This window comes from Molossus molossus, unplaced genomic scaffold (genome assembly GCF_014108415.1).
Source record: "Molossus molossus isolate mMolMol1 unplaced genomic scaffold, mMolMol1.p scaffold_m16_p_3, whole genome shotgun sequence".
Lineage (NCBI taxonomy): Eukaryota > Metazoa > Chordata > Mammalia > Chiroptera > Molossidae > Molossus > Molossus molossus.
The window spans coordinates 73,440,356-73,456,386 of NW_023425366.1; the positions used below are offsets into that span (position 1 = coordinate 73,440,356).

General features: G+C 38.4%; 1 protein-coding gene across 2 annotated transcripts in view; it reads right to left on the bottom strand.

The window, feature by feature from the left end:
* Positions 1-16,031, bottom strand: part of LOC118641838 — a 116,819-nt gene that overhangs the window by 69,982 nt on the left and 30,806 nt on the right. For both annotated transcript variants that reach the window (XM_036279429.1, XM_036279428.1), the window contains exons 5-7: positions 15,132-15,299; positions 10,908-11,006; positions 478-588 (exon numbers count right to left, since the gene is read on the bottom strand). In XM_036279429.1, the coding sequence (XP_036135322.1) occupies positions 478-588; positions 10,908-11,006; positions 15,132-15,299 (378 nt within the window). The remainder of the gene's footprint in view (positions 1-477; positions 589-10,907; positions 11,007-15,131; positions 15,300-16,031) is intronic.

Here is a 16,031-nt window from a genome sequence, read left to right on the forward strand (position 1 = left end):
ACCGGGAATCGAACTGGCAACTCCTTGGTGCATGAGTCGACGCTCAGCCACCTAGCCACATCAGCCAGACTCTCTCTCTCTCTCTCTCTTTCTCTCTCTTTTTAATATTAAAACTCTGAGTCTCTTAACTCTAACAACTGATGGAAAGAAAGGAAAAAAAGGAAGAAAGAGACAATAGAGGGAAGCAGAGAAGAGAGGAAGGAAGAGAAGCAGTAAATGAATTCTTATACAGAGAATCATTGCAATGCAATTTTTCATGACAAGGGGTTGCAGCACACCTTTTGGTGTTCATCTTTACATAGAGCACAGGTTGCTCACTGCTGTTTCCGGTTTCACTTCTGTGGCTGGCCATCGATACGGAGGAGCATGGGGCAGAAAAGTGATTTAATTTCTACAAAAGAATCGTGTTGTCTCTTCTACCCATTGCAGCTCTCGCGTCCTCAGATTAACTCTAAACTCAGCAGCCCACCCACCTACCTTTCCTTGCAAGGTGCACAGCTTCTGCGTGCTCCACGCTGGCGACCTCGGTGCCGTTGACAGCCAGCACCACGTCTCCGATCTGGAGCCCGGCCTCCTCCGCGGCGCTGTCTGCAAGTAGACAGACAACAAGGGTCTCATTGAGGCAGGGTCCCAAATTGAGTGCCCTGCTGTTTGTTCCCTTTTTAAAAAGCTCTTTTTCTAAGGGCCTTTCTTTCCAACTTTAAACAATGGACTATGTCATTAATAAGAAGGAAAAAGCTGTCCTCGCAGCCTCCCTTTCATTTCCAGGACCCGGTTTCTTTGCACATTCAGCCGGGTGCCTACGTGGCCTCTTTGCAATATAATAGCAGCTGCTCGGAAACTCAATCTATTCATCCGCCAGAAGGTTGATCTGCTAGTTCTCATTCCTTCATTGCTGCTAGGTCTCTTTGTAACCCTGAGAAAATCACTTAACCTCAATATCTTCATCTATAAAAAGGGGGTGGGGGCAGTGCTTCTCTGCAGGATTGTTGAGGGAACAAGTAATTGAAATACTCATGAAGTGGTGGCAAAAACAGATCTTGGAGTAGTCAGAGAAGAAAGAAAAAAAGAAATAAAGAGCCGCTTTTACTTTCATTGTATAGGCTCCTTTCTGAGGCATCTCAGAAAGAAAGCCAAAAATAGCCTAAGCCTTAGGATTTAGGCTTTGCAAGGTGGGGAGGACCTCTCCAGAGGCTATTTATTTTATCCTCTGGTTTTCTAGCAGCTGTACTTACTGTAACATACCTAATATTTTCTAGAAGGGTAAAAAAGGGCTTAATAATAAGCCATTTTAAGGTTAATTCATTTTTAATAAAGTCTCCCATATATTTAACCCAGATTCCTTGCCTAGCAGTTTAAATCTTTTTTTTTTTTTTTCACTTCAGTGTGAACCAACCCATTTCCTTTTTCTCAGCTCTCAGTGTCAGAGATGCATGTGGACTGTTCACGGACATGCAGAGAATTGTGTAGGAATACCAGGCTGTCATCACCTAGGATGTCACAGACCTCCTCAAAGACTTAATCTTAAAGCCTGACTCAACTGGTGAGGCAACATGACTGAATATTTTCAGTAATGACCACAATTTGTCTATGTCTGTTTATAATAGTAGAAAAGGTTTTCACTGCTTGGCTACCCAATGGCCAATCAATGTGGAAGGGGAAATGAAGAATACTATTTAATATTTCCATTCATTTACATAATGTCATCCTTATAATGAATTAAAGTCTCATGGTGTGGCTGATCATTTAAATGAATTTCCTCCCTAGTTTTAAAGAACTCAGAGGACTTGCTCATGTCAATGTTTTCTAAATCAAATCCTAAAATGATGATATAGGTCCAGAGATGACTTTTTATCAACTTTTGTATTCCCTATGGTATCAAATATTAAGTCGTATAGATAGAAGTTTGTCCATTAAATAAATGAATGAAAGAATGACCCAAAAAGTATGCCTTTAAGAGGTTTAGGATTCCACTGGGGATGAAAGGACATGCATGACGAAAAAGAAAAGTAACTTCAATACAGTGCGTGGTAAGTGTAAAATAAGTGACAAAGACAATAGGTATTGTGAAACTTCAGGAAAGAGAATTCTCACTCCCCTTTGAAGTGGTTAAGCACTGCTTTCCAGAGGAAGTGACACTTGGTCTAACCTCTACGAGTATGAAATAGATTCTCCACAGTGGGGAGTAATGAGGAGGACAGGGTGGCGAAGACTGCTGGGCATTCACAAAACTAATTCTTCTTCTATCTGAACTCACAGTGGGACAGCTTTTCTCAGACTCTCTGGTGATCGAATAAGCAATATGATTGAGTTCCAGCCACTGAAATGTGGATAGAAGTGATGTGTGCCACCTCTAGGCCTGATCCATAAAGACATCCTATGGACCCCCCTTCATACTCTTCTCCCATCTGCTTGCTGGATGCAGATAACTTCAAGGCCCTAGGTGAGGGGGTGAGAACACTCAACACCAAAAACAAAACAAAACACCTAGATTGTGAAACATTCTGTGGGTCAAAGCCAACATCCAATCAAAACATCTACATTGGACTATTAACATGAGGGACTAGTGAACTTTGCTGTCTTAAGCCATTTGTATGTTTTTGTTACCAAAGCTGGCATCGCCTCAATCAGCAAGCCAAGAAAGAAACGTTTTCTGACCAAAGTTCAGAAGCAGAATGTTTTAAGACATGCCCAAAAGTTAGTGGCTCAGATCAGTTGCAGCGGAGGTCGTGGGTAGGTAGGTGAGCATGGAGAAGATGGAAGAGGCAGCCAGTGTGTAAAGGGTCTTCCAGGTGAAGATGAGGCATTTGCACTTGATCCTTCAACAACAGAGAGCCACCAAAAGTTTGTGAGCAGAAAATAGATATGCAGTGTTTTCAGAATATTAATTTAGAATAGGGAGAGATTAAGTTAAGCAGATCAGCAAGGATATTATCATCAGAATTAATACAGACCGGTAATATGATTCTGGGAATAGAAACTAGAAATGAATGGAAGGCGTAAAATGCCGTCACAGGACCTAAAGCACTTCATTGCACTCATTTGCATGTCTGCCTCTCTACCCATAATGGACTATGAGCACCTCATAGGCAAGTGGCATTGATGTATGTATGTATTTCTCATGTCTAGTTTAATCTCTGGCACATGGTAGGGACTTTTAAAAAGTTGACTATATATATGTGTTTGTGTTTTCATAATACTAGAGTAACCATGGAAGAGAACATTGAAAATGTTTATTCAGCTGACAGAAAAGTATCTTCGAAGCCTAGAATATGTGATGGGTCTAAGTATTGTATGCAGAATGTATTAACAAAGGGACAAGGGTAAGGAGAGAAATGCAGAGTACTGAGGACACAGTCTTGATGAATAATGACCTTTAAGGAGAGGAGGTCAAGAGGAACTGAAGAAGAACATAAAGAAGGAGCAGACCTCAGAGAGCACGGACGCAAGAATATAAGATCAGTGAAGGCAAGAGAAGAATTTCAAGGTGGAGAGAATGGTCCCCAGTGCTACAGTGACACCACAAAAAATTCCATAAAAATACCTTTTAAAACTCTAGTCTATTCAAGAAGTCAAGAACAAGAATCAAGAGGAAGTGATTAAATCTGGAGATGGGAAAGTAAATGATAATAAAAGAATTTTAAGGGGTATGATGGACATGGAAGACAAATGTTTAAACTATTTGTGCTGATCAATACATACTAAATAACTGACTAGGTAAAGTCATAAACCACTGTCATCAAAGGTATAAGTGTCTGATAACATGTCTTAACTCCTAAGCAAACGGCCTTCAAACAATAATTTTTAAGTTCATGGATCCATCTATATGGATATCATTCATTTGCTACAGCTTTGAGATTTAATTCCCATACCATATATTTCACCTATTTAAAGTATATAATTAAATGAGTTTTACTGTATTCCTGGGGTTGTGCAACCATCACCACAATATAATTTTAGAACATTTTTGTTACCCCAAAAAGAAACTCCCTAACTAATAGCTGTCACTCTCTATTTCTTCCAAACTCTTGGCTGCAGGCAACCACTAATCTATTTTCTTTCTCTATGAACTTGCCTATTGCGGACGTTTCCTAGAAATGAAATCATGTAATATGTCATCTGTTGTGTTTGGCTTTATTTATTTAGCAAAATGTTTTCCAGATTCATCCACACTGTAGCATGTATCACACTTCTTTCAATTGCTGAGTAAATATTTTATTGTATAGAACATTTTGTTTATCCATCATCCATAAATGGGAATTTGTATTTTTCCACTTTTTGAATAAACATGCTGCTATGAACATTTGTGTACAAGTTTTCTTGCAGACATAGGTTTCCATTTGTCTTAGGTATAGACCTATGAGTGGAATTGTGAGTCAAATGGTATCTATATTTAACTTTTTGAGAAGCGTCAGACTGTTTTCCAAAATGGTCATACCATTTTACATTCTGTTGGTATTATATAAATGTTCTGGATTTCTCCATATTCTTGCCAATAATTATTGCTTTTGACTTTTTGATTATAGCCACCCTCGTGAGTGTGAAGTGGCATTTCACTGTGGCTGTCATTTGCATGTGTCTGTGACTACTGAACATTTTTTTTTTATCCTCACCCAAGGATATTTTTCCATTTTTTGTACAGATAGAGTGGGAGGGAGAGAGAGGAAGGAGAGAGAGAGAGAAAAACATCGACGTGAAGGGACACATCGAGTGGCTGCCACCTGCATGACCAACCAGGGCCGGGGACAAACTGCAACCGAAGTACGTGCCCTTAGCGGGAACCGAACCCGGGTCTCTCCGGACCGCAGGCCGACGCTCTAACCGCTGAGCCAAACTGGCCAGGGCCTGAACATTTTTTTATGTGCTTATTGGCCATGTGTACCTTTTCTTTGGAGAAATGTCCACGCAAATATTTTACTCATTTAAAAATTGTTACATTATTCATCTTCATATTTTTGGGTTATGAAAGTAAAAAGGATTCTTGTTTTTAAAGGTCTTATTTCTGAAGTGTAACCCTTCTTTGATAGTTTATTTATTTTTTAGCTTTAATCATAGAGGGTGTGATTATATTCCATTTTGCAATGCAACTTAAAAATTCTCCTTTTATCTCCTAATTATGGTAGGAATTTAAGCATTAGGACTTCTTGGAGGAGGGAGCTATTTGAAGGTGACTCTGTAATATGCCACAGGCTGCCCTACTTGGTTTTGGGAGCAGATGGAAATATGTATCCTACATTGCACAGGAAGAAATGAGGTGGTAGAAAAATAAGGCCATTATAATTTTCTTAAAAAAAAATTTTTTTTATTTCTTATTTTTTTAGAAAAAGAGGAGGGAGAGAGAGATAGAAACTTTGATTGGCTGCCTCCTGCATGCTCCCTACTGGTGACTGAGCCCACAACCCGGGCATGTGCCCTGACTAGAAATTGAACTGGGACCTCTCGGTCTATGGGACAATGCTCAATCCACTGAGCTACACTGGCTGAACAGACCATCATAATTTTCTAAGTTTGTTTCCCCAAAAGGATACTTGACTGCATAGCTCTGGGTTTATTGTAAAAAGTTAAATGCTGAGCTACTTTATCCTTTTATACATATTTACATGTAATGCAGAATCTGAAAACCTTATAATTAAAAAAAGGACTTGTCCTCTGCATTAAAAAAAATTGTACTATAACAGTAGCATTTTAAATTCTAGAGCTTCCAGAAAGATGGGCCTGTCCATAATTTTCTCTGTGGTTTGCCCATCCCTAAATGTATAGTTTTCTTTTCAAGTTTGCTTGGTATCAAAGTTGGAACATCTGGTTCTTTTGTTTATGCCAACAGACCTCACAAGCATTTAGGCTTTCATAGAAAATGTTCATGCAAATGCCAGCTGGGTGTGGGCAATTAGTTATGGAAGCTACAAGCAAGCTCCCTCTCTGTATACTTATGGATAATCGCTTCCATCCCACCTACATGTCACCCACTTTATCTTTTTATCTTCAGTGTGTAATTAAGCCTCTCTAGTGTATCCAGAACAATGTATTGTGGTGCGAATGAGATTCTCAGAAGTGCTGAAAATATGTGTAATTTTAAAGTCCCTCAGCCACTCATTTCGTAGATTTGACTAGACAATGTGTTTCAGAGGTTACTCTTTAACACTGAGGAATACATTTTTAAAAAAGGAGAAGTACACTCAGCAGCTACATGAATCCCTGCCAGGGCAACACTTTCTGATATTGAATAAAATCCTAGGTTAACTATGTATTGTACCATTTCTGCTACAGTAGACAGGCTTCAGCTTTTCCTATTACAAAACCTCAGGTCTGCCTAAATACAAAGTCATTTGCAATGCAAATATTTTTATTTGTTTCACATTTGAATGGATGAGATACACTTAACTACTTCAGTCGAACAGTTGCAAAGGTATCAAAAATTACAGCAATCATAACATTTTATTAAAATGCAGTTAGTTATTTTATCTAGAATGACAGGCACAAAAAGTCTGCCAAGGTTTTGGATATTTTGCAAAAATCTGCTAAAGTTATGAAGTCAGACCTGTTTGATTTTTTTTTTATCCTCACCCGAGGATATTTTTTTTTTTGTTGTTCAGGTAGAGCCTGAACAGGGAGAGAGGGGGAGAGAGAGAGAGAGAAACATCGATGTGAAAGGGATACATTGAGTGGCCGCCACCCGCATGACCAACCAGGGCCGGGGACAAACTGCAACCGAGGTACATGCCCTTAGCGGGAACCGAACCCGGGTCTCTCGGGACCGCAGGCCGACGCTCTAACTGCTGAGCCAAACCGGCCAGGGCAGACCTGCTTGATTTTTTTAAGAAAAAGGGGTAGTTGTTTTTTTTTTTTCCTTATGAATTATTTTATTTCTTTGTTTAAGACTAATCTTGCATAGTCAGAGGTAGAAAGAGGTAGGAAAAAAAGAAAGAGAAGAGAAAAAAATGGCAAGAGGAGGGGGGGCGAGAAGGAAGTGGGGCCGGAAGGTGTGGAACACCCATGAATACATTCCCCATGAATCAACACTTATTTCCTTAAAGCCAGATGTCTTTTAGAAACATAGTAAAACAATCAGAAGCCACTTTATGATAAAAATTGCCTGTCTTTGTGTCTGTACAGAAATAATTAATCCCTCAATTATTTTTCATTCTTGTTAACTCAAAGGGCACTACAGGGCCAAGTAAGGTTGACCAGAGACAAAGTTTGCAATCTTTGTTTTGTCATCTGAGTTCTGTCACCATGTTCCCCCTCTACCTTTCCCCACTTGTTTGGGGTCTGCTCTTCCACCCCCAAATCTCACCAACATTTGGGTAAACTTCCTCCCTTCCCCTTCCCTTAATAAGATAATTATTTGTTCAATCATCATTTATATATTTGATTAGCTGATGAAACTTTAATTGACATTCATTCACATCAATGTAAAGATATATCCATGTATTTGCGTTTTAATATCTAACTCAGAATAAAAGGATTTTTCCCTGGGTGAAAGAATTTTCAGCTTAATAACTTGGCTCTTTGCTTTTTTATAAGTATTCTAGAATCTAATTTTTAAAATTTCCCACACAAGCAAAAACTAAAACAGCTACTTTGCTAGAATTTTCACTGGGATTACAGCTAAGGAAGAATCGACATTTTTAAATATTAAGATTTACAAATGACACACATGTTTTTCCTGCCATTAATTTAGATATTCTGACATTTCTCTCTCTATTTTGTTAATTTCAAACTAATATTTGTTGCCTCTTTATTAGAATTATTCCTATCTATTTGCTCACCAGACTTGAGGGCTTTCTATTCCAACCCTGGGTGGAGGTCTTAGATGCACACTGCTGAGATGTACCTTCAGGAGATCCTGAGGTGAGGCTTGTAATTTAGTGAAAGCCGTTCACCGCCACACTTTCCGATCATCGCGCCTCACACTAAAGCTTCACTCTCCCCAGGAAGTACTGCTTCATGCCAGTGATTGGTTTTGGAGAGGGTGCCAGAGCCGGGCTGTTTCTGGCCAGTGCGGGACTTCTCGAATGGACACTGCGCTGGAACTTCTACCAGCCAGGCTCAGATTTCTCAGAGCTGCAGTACAGCTTGACGTTCTTACCCAGCCCCACTCCCACCCTCTCCCTCCTCACAGGTGCTAGGCTGACTCATGGCCCGAGGCTCTTCTGCCCATGTGTGTCCCCTTCTGTCTGTCACAGTGATTTCCTCCGATCTCTTGCACATCTATGCTTGTATTGGTGTCTATTTATCAGACAACAGGAACTGAGAAAAAGGAATTCCTTTTATTACCTTAAAGAAATTGACATTTGTTCTTAATTTGCTTATCTTTTGCAAGTCATGAGAAGGTTGAAAAAGAGAAACAGAGGAAAAGATAAAACTTTGAGTACATTTGAAGGTATAGCGGTGGGATTTCTGATTAGGAGAAAATAGAGATGGGAGATAGTGAGGAAGAAAATCCATGCTGGCAAGCCGGAGGCAGCTCAAGCTCGGGGAGCAGAGAAGCTCTACATTGGATAAGAATTCAGAAATTTTGGTTATTGCACTAGACTGACCTGTAGTTCTATAATTATTAGATTGCACAGAACCTTAGTAAGAAAATAACAATGTTTTTATTGTCCAAGAGAGACTACAAAAAATCCATTCTAGGACTCACCCAGAGCACGGAAATACACGTCTGCAAGGTAAACTTAATGGAGAGTATTGAGAAAAAGTTATTTTATAGAATACTTTGGCTAAATCCTGCTCAACCGTAAACAAGATATTTGAGATAATATCAGTTCTACTGTGTAGTTAAGAAGAGTTGATGTGATTTTCAATGTATTGAATATTTTTCTTTACAGTTGAGAATAAACTAGGTCAAGTCATGAAAAATTCAAAAGCAATTCTTTGATAAGAATAATAGGATTTCTAAAGAATGTGATTAGATGACAGTAATATTGCATCAAGAAGAGACCAAACACCACCTTTGTATTTGCAAGTGACATCTGGTCTGTGTGACTGTGTGACTGTTGCTTATCAGTCACTGGGTACCGTGTCGCCGTGTCACTATGACTTGAGGACGAGCGGTACAGAACTCCCCGAGGTCAGTTCACACCTCCTCCATCTCTGCTCCATTATGTGGGAGCTTGGGGAAGCAAAGAAGCATCACCCCACCCTCAGGTCCAGGGTGGGTCAGGTTTCCTACCAACAGTTTAGACAGTGCACTGCCCCTCTCATTTGGCTTGTAAAACAGTTCACAGGAGTCCCCAGGGGACACCGAAACATGAGGACATTTGAAGCCAGTCCCCTCCGTCTTTATGACTCTGATGGGTGATGGGAATGACTAGAATGGCTGAGATGGTTTTGGATCCAAATGGGAAGCTTATAACATCAAAAATGTCTAGGGCAAGGGGCTAAAGGAAACTGTGCCTTTGATAAAGTAATTGAGTCACAGAAACAAATGAAACACCTGTGCTGTCTCAGAACCTTCAACTTTTGTGTCAGTCAATCCCCTTCATTGATTAAATAATTTTGAGCTGGAGTTTTTTTTGTTTGTTTATTTATTTATTATCCTCAACAGAGGACATTTTTGCATTTGTCTTCAGATAGACTAGGAGGGAGAGAGGGAGGAAGAGAGAGAAACATCGATGTGAGAGAGACACATTAAGTGCTTGCCACCCACACGACCCCAACTGGGACCGGGGACAAACTGCAACTGAGGTATGTGCCCTTAGCAGCAACCAAACCTGGGACTCTGATTTGCGGGCCAATGCTCTAACCACTGAGCCAAACTGGCCAGGGCTGGAGTTTTTTTAGTTGCAAGACAGAGTGCTCACTGATATAAGTCATAGGGAAATAACTCTAGTTCTGGAGGTAGAAATTCTGATATCTGAATTCTGGAGTTGTCATGATATAGCTATATAACCTTAGGCAAGTCATTTAACCAATTTGAACCTTAACATAGTCATCTGTTAAATGGAAGTGGTCATATCAAGTTTCACGTTCTGCTGTACAGAAACATGGGAGAACACATATAACATGCCTTGCTCATAATAGGTATCCAATGAATGTGCGTTTTGTTCCTCTCTGCAACATCACGTGGCTTGTATATTTAAAGTATATTTACTTACTGTTTTGATATTGCAAATAAGTAAATTTCTTTCTTTATAAATATTAATGAGTATGAAATCCAGGTTGCTTAGTACTTAGATAATCCCTTTATGCTTAAAGGTGACTAAGCCTCTACTGTGTTACACAAAATCTGTGCCACTGATCACCTGGCATAAGTGATAATCTCTAAGAAGTTTTCTTAGGACAGGTCCTAAAATTATAAAACTTAGTTTCTTTGCTGCACCAAGAATATCTCACATTCTATCTAGATATTCGTGTGGACATCTTTATTTCACATTCCTATCAGTCTTAGTGCTCTGGCCCCAATTTTTTCAAAGCATTGATCTCAGATTATTCTCATGTTATAGATCAGAGAGCAAATGATTCAATTCTCATTAGGCATCTACTAATTCTTAATGTGCTTGTTAGGAAATAAGGAGATCTGAGAAGCTATAGGAAAGTAACTCAGGGGGAAGGGAACACTTCCTAGAAAATACTAACTACTAATAAATCATCAACAACCTACTCTCAAGAGCTTTAAGAGCTTCCCTCTCCCTGGAGCTTGAGCCCAGCTCCATAGATTCAGGTGGGGTTATTCGTTGGTGGAGAGACCAATGCCTTATGTATACCGGAGGATTATTTTCCGTCAGTACAGCATGTCTTATAAAAACCATCGACAATAATGTGGGCACTTGTCAATCATCATGAGTTTCTGACAGACTGAGATTTGGAAATTGCTTCTACTGCATATGCATGCTTTACAGGACTATTGTATCAAAGGCTGTGCAGTAGTCTGGTCTGGATTAAAGCTGCTGTGTGAGACAACTTACTAGCATCCACTTCCGTTACCACGATCGGTTTGGAGAACTGAATTCGGAAGCCCCAGGGATCGCCAGCTCCTTTGAAGAGCCTCACAGTTCGCTCTCGAACTATAGAAGAAGCAAAGAGGGCATTTTTTTGAGTTACTCTTTAGGTTAGTATACATATGATTATAAGAGTAGCTAGTATGTACTGCTTATTTATTGCATGCCCGGCCTAATAAAAATGTTCTAAGCATTTTACAAGTATTATCTAATTTATTCTTCTGGTTAGCCTATTAACATTGTTCTTTTGGAGAGAAGGAAACTGAGGCACAGAGAGGTTAAAAAACTCACTTGAGTCACACAGTGAGTAAGGGAGACTGCTAACTACTGCAAGGCAGTATGACTCCCAAGAGGCAGCTGAGCCCTACGGGTCCGTGTCACTCAGATCCGTAAATAATGGGACATTTATTTTGAGGTTATAGGTGGACATATGAAAAATTAGAATTCTTAGCCATACATTTAGATCTTATAGAATCCAAGAACACCTAACAGCTGAGCTTCTCAGAAAAAAACAAAAAACAAAAAAAACCAAACCAGAAACAAAACCACACAACAGAAATAGCTGAGCCTTGCAGAAGCTGTAACTGTCAAGTTGTGCTAGATTGAAGGTGGAGAGTTCCAGAGACTTCACAGTAAGAATCTGTGGATTTTCCATTAGACCAGTGATCATTAGTTAAGTTGGCTCAGCCTTTTCTCAGCCTGCTTTTCCCTGTATCTTCTCCTTTTTCCTCCTACTGCCTTCACACAGTCTTTTCTGTGTATGTGTATATATGTATACATAATTGTATACATATGTATATGTGTATTTGTTAATAATATCTTTACATGATAAAGAATAAACCATAATAAAGCATCATGATAAACTTCTTGAGCCTTGGAAGTGAATTATTAGTAATAGCCCTATTAGTAGGTCTCTAGGGAAAGTGAGGTAATTATAAAATAAGAATGCTGCTCTATTAAGAAGGGCAAGGTAAATGATCACCTTAAAATTATAATTTAATAGGATATCCTTTCATTAAAAAATAGGAACACATTAGAATTTATTGTATTTTTGTATTGAATTTTCTCATTTCTCATATCTCTATCTTCCTCAGGGTTAGATATCAAGAGTATTTCCTCTTTGCAGGGTTGCATCCTCTTAAGGTACACAGTCAAAGGCTGTTACAGAATGCATAATGTAGACAAAACATGCATAGAACTAGAAGCAATCGTGAGGTCAAAGGAAATCTTGAGAATTTAAGATGACTTCATGGTTGTACTTTGAGTGGGAAAGGACCTTAGTCCAGCTTCCCTTTTAATGAGGAATCTCCTTGTCATCTCTGACAGATGCTCTAGGTGGGTGAATCTCTAATCTTTGGAGATAGAGTATTATTATAAATTTACAGTATATTGTACAGAGTTTGTAAGAAGATGTGCCATTATTTTATTAAAATTTCTCCCACTTATTCTGGGGAAAACCAATACTTTTTAAAACTTAAGTTTCCTATAAGAAAGGACAAAGACAGTAAAAGATCAGTCAAGTGTACAGATGTGCTTGGATGCGACCATCTCCTCGGTCAGCTAGGGAATAAAAATATCTGATAGAAACAAGAAAACAAGCCTCTCTGTCTTTAACGATCCACTGCAGCCTAACAGCAGAAGTGGTTCATTCACAAACATTTACCAAGTACCTGCTATGTGCCCAGGTGTTTTTCTATGTACTAGGACGGTAGTGGTGAAGACAGACAAGAGAGTTTTCTTCATGGAGTTTACATAATAGACATTGGTTGCCAAAATTGTCAAACATTCAAAGACAGGAAGGACAAAGACTATTCATGTGGATTCCTGAATCAATGTTCATCTTTCCAAAATGTCTGGAGAAAATACTGTTTTTCTATGGCTGAAAACAGCATCAGGAAAAGCATTCCAAAGTTACTGTGAAGGTACTGGTGTATGCCAGCCCTACAATTATGTCCTCTGCTCTATTCTGTGCTCCAGGGAAGATCTTTGTCATTTGTTAGTACAATCACCTTGTGGCAGTCATTTTACATGATTGTTTGGACTGCCAGCTACTGGATCTCAGTATAATTTCAGAAGCAGAACTGGGAAATTCAAAGTTACCGAAATAATATTTTAACTGTCTGCAATAGGCTGGTAGCTAATCAGGACAAAAAAAAAAAAAAAAAAAAATCAGAAACCACATTTCTGGCCTTTGTAGAAATTACTTGTAACTTCCCCACTTGTCAAAAATTCTTGCTCCCTCTAGGTTACCCTATTGATACTGTCTTCTGCTTTTGACATATTGATTACCCAACAGGTATTTGTTTAATGGAGAATTTTTACTGTGTTGATTCAAATAGAATTGTTTGTTGTTTCCCATAGAACATGATATTGTGAAGATATAAAGAATTCAATCAAGTCTTTAAATGGTGAGCTCAACTGCAGCCCTCTCCTGTGAGAGACGAGACAATCAAATGTTTTGCAACGTGTTCCCCTCCTGTTCTGAAGACAATTTTCTCGTATTTTAAGATTTATAGTCTTGGTTTCCCTTGCCACTGTCTGGTGGATAATGTATGACTCATCTGCTGAAAAACCACAAATAAATGTCATTGTCTTTCCAGAGACTGTGTGGGCACATCTTCAAGTAATTTATCCCCTCAGATAACACTACCTTGGAATCTTTATTTAAGGTATAAAATTTAGTCTCACAAAGTACATGCTGGTAGATATAAATTAGTATTGCAATATTTTAGAATGCCATTAGGTTAATAAAGATATTTTCAGTTTTAAAATGATTGATTTGTCTACAAATCATCTTTCCTCCCCATCTCGATCTTCTTTATTGATCTCTTATCACATAGTTAAGAACATATGCATTTTATCTATGTAACACTTCAAGTCTTAGTACGACTAGCACATTCTTAAACTGAGGTTCAGTGTAATAAATGCTATCATAAAACTCACAACATCCAAAAATTTTGCATATGTATATATAAATTTTACACATATGAATATATACATATTTTGTGTATATGTATCTGCATGTGTGTGTGTATGTGTATGTGTGTATATATATATCTCAAATGTTTTGGCAAAATTGAACACTTTTTTTCTCTTTTTACCAAAACAAATAATAGTGAATTAACCAAGTAAATGCTTGTTCTTTGCTGACCATAAACAGTTGTAGATATGGTGATAATTTTGATACCTGTACTGAAAATATTTAAGTACCTCTTTGTAGAATCTATCAAATTCATACTTGTAATTTCTCTCTGTGTATCTTTTATCTGTATAAGTTCCCTTAGTGCCTGGACCATAGCAGGCATGGTGTTTGTTGAATGCATGATTGTATAAATAATTTAAAACATGATTTGCAACCTGAATCTTAGCTTGCTTGAGTTAAATTGTTTGTTATTAATCAAGGTCATCTATTTATACTGATAGAGAAATTTACAAAAGTTCTACACCTTACATTTTGCAGGAAAGATTAGACTAAAATAATTTCACATGCTGAAACTTGTAATTCGGGTATAAATGTCTTCTAAAAAATCATTAAGTTGTTATTGCATTTGGGAAATTGCATAGTTTTAATAAACTAAAAATTAATCTCATAAAAAATAATGAAACTATTAGATTGTTAATGAGGCCTGCAAAACACAAGAAAAATATTTATATTATTAAATGAAGGTATAATTATTAAGCAATTGTATTACTAAATGTAAAATGTAGGCTATAAATCTTACATATCAAGCTATATACATCATAATATCGACTGCATATTTCATATATGTTTAAAGCAGGACTACTTATGTATACAATAAAAAGACAATGCAGAAACAATAAAATGGTTATATTTCAGTGTTGGAGCAATAAATGATAATTTGTTACTTGTTTATGCTTTCCAGTACATTTTTGAAAAATAGTATTTTTTTACTCATAGAATGAAATAGATCCGACTCTTCCTCTATGAATCTTTACTCCAACTTTGAAATTACTTTCTGTGTTTGAGCTCTTAAGACTGTTTAATAGCTTCAGATTCTTTCATAGTATTAATAAATACATTATATAGGTATATATATTTGAGCACACATACTTCTCTCCAAATGCTACACCCAGTGTGCAAGTTTGCCGACTTCCGACACTTGCCTGGAGCCCGGTGACAGCTTCTCTCAGATATACATATTCACTCTGTCATAACCGTAGAGTCCTTACCCGCTGCTGGTCTGGGCTTTTTACTAAGGCACCTGGGACTGTCCTCAGGATTCCCATCATCCCCTCGAAAAACCCAGGCTGCTGAATGGAAATTCTCCGTGTAGAAACCGTTTGCCTCGATATCAACTCGAAAGCCAAGATCCACAGAACGGCTGTCTTCTGAGGTGACTGAGGAGCAGAAAAGGTGACACCATGAATTGTGCTCTGGCAAGGAAGAAGGTGTGCACGCTAACGGCCATGGTGAGAAACAACCGATGAACGTGTGCAGGGCAGAGTGTCATCCTTGAAAACAAGTAGCTAAGTTGGCCAGACAGTTTTCTTGGGGAGAACAAGTATAGTCTAAAAATATCATGAATAAAACAGACATTGCTTGAGGACCTACACCACGGGAGTCAGTAGACTACAGAGAGCGATATAAATCCTTTTGTTATGGAAAACTATGGAAAATAACACTTGCTTTGAGATGTATATATTAGTATATGGGCATGAAGAGAAAGCCACAGAAGACTGAGACTTAGCTTTAGAATTCCTTTAAATATTCCAAGCACAAGGGAAAAAATCATGCTTATCTCACTGTGCTTCAAAGTAGGCACAACATAGTAAACATACATCCCTAGGACACTCACTGTGATCGTGTGCAGAACAGAGCATAGAGGGACGCACTTCGTTTCCTACGACTGTTTCAGTCCTAGCACTTTGGGATTTTCTGTGTACTTGGGAGGGAGTCTCTTGGACAGTGTGGAAGCCCGTGCCACTTAAGGAAATGAGATTGCATTTCCATACTAGCCTTCAAGGGCTTCTTTGTGGCCCTGTGCAAGCAGTTCGAACCTGAGTCAAGTCATGCCCCAAGTCTTCCAGTCTTTCAAGGGTGCAGAATTAAGAAGAACCATTTCATAACCA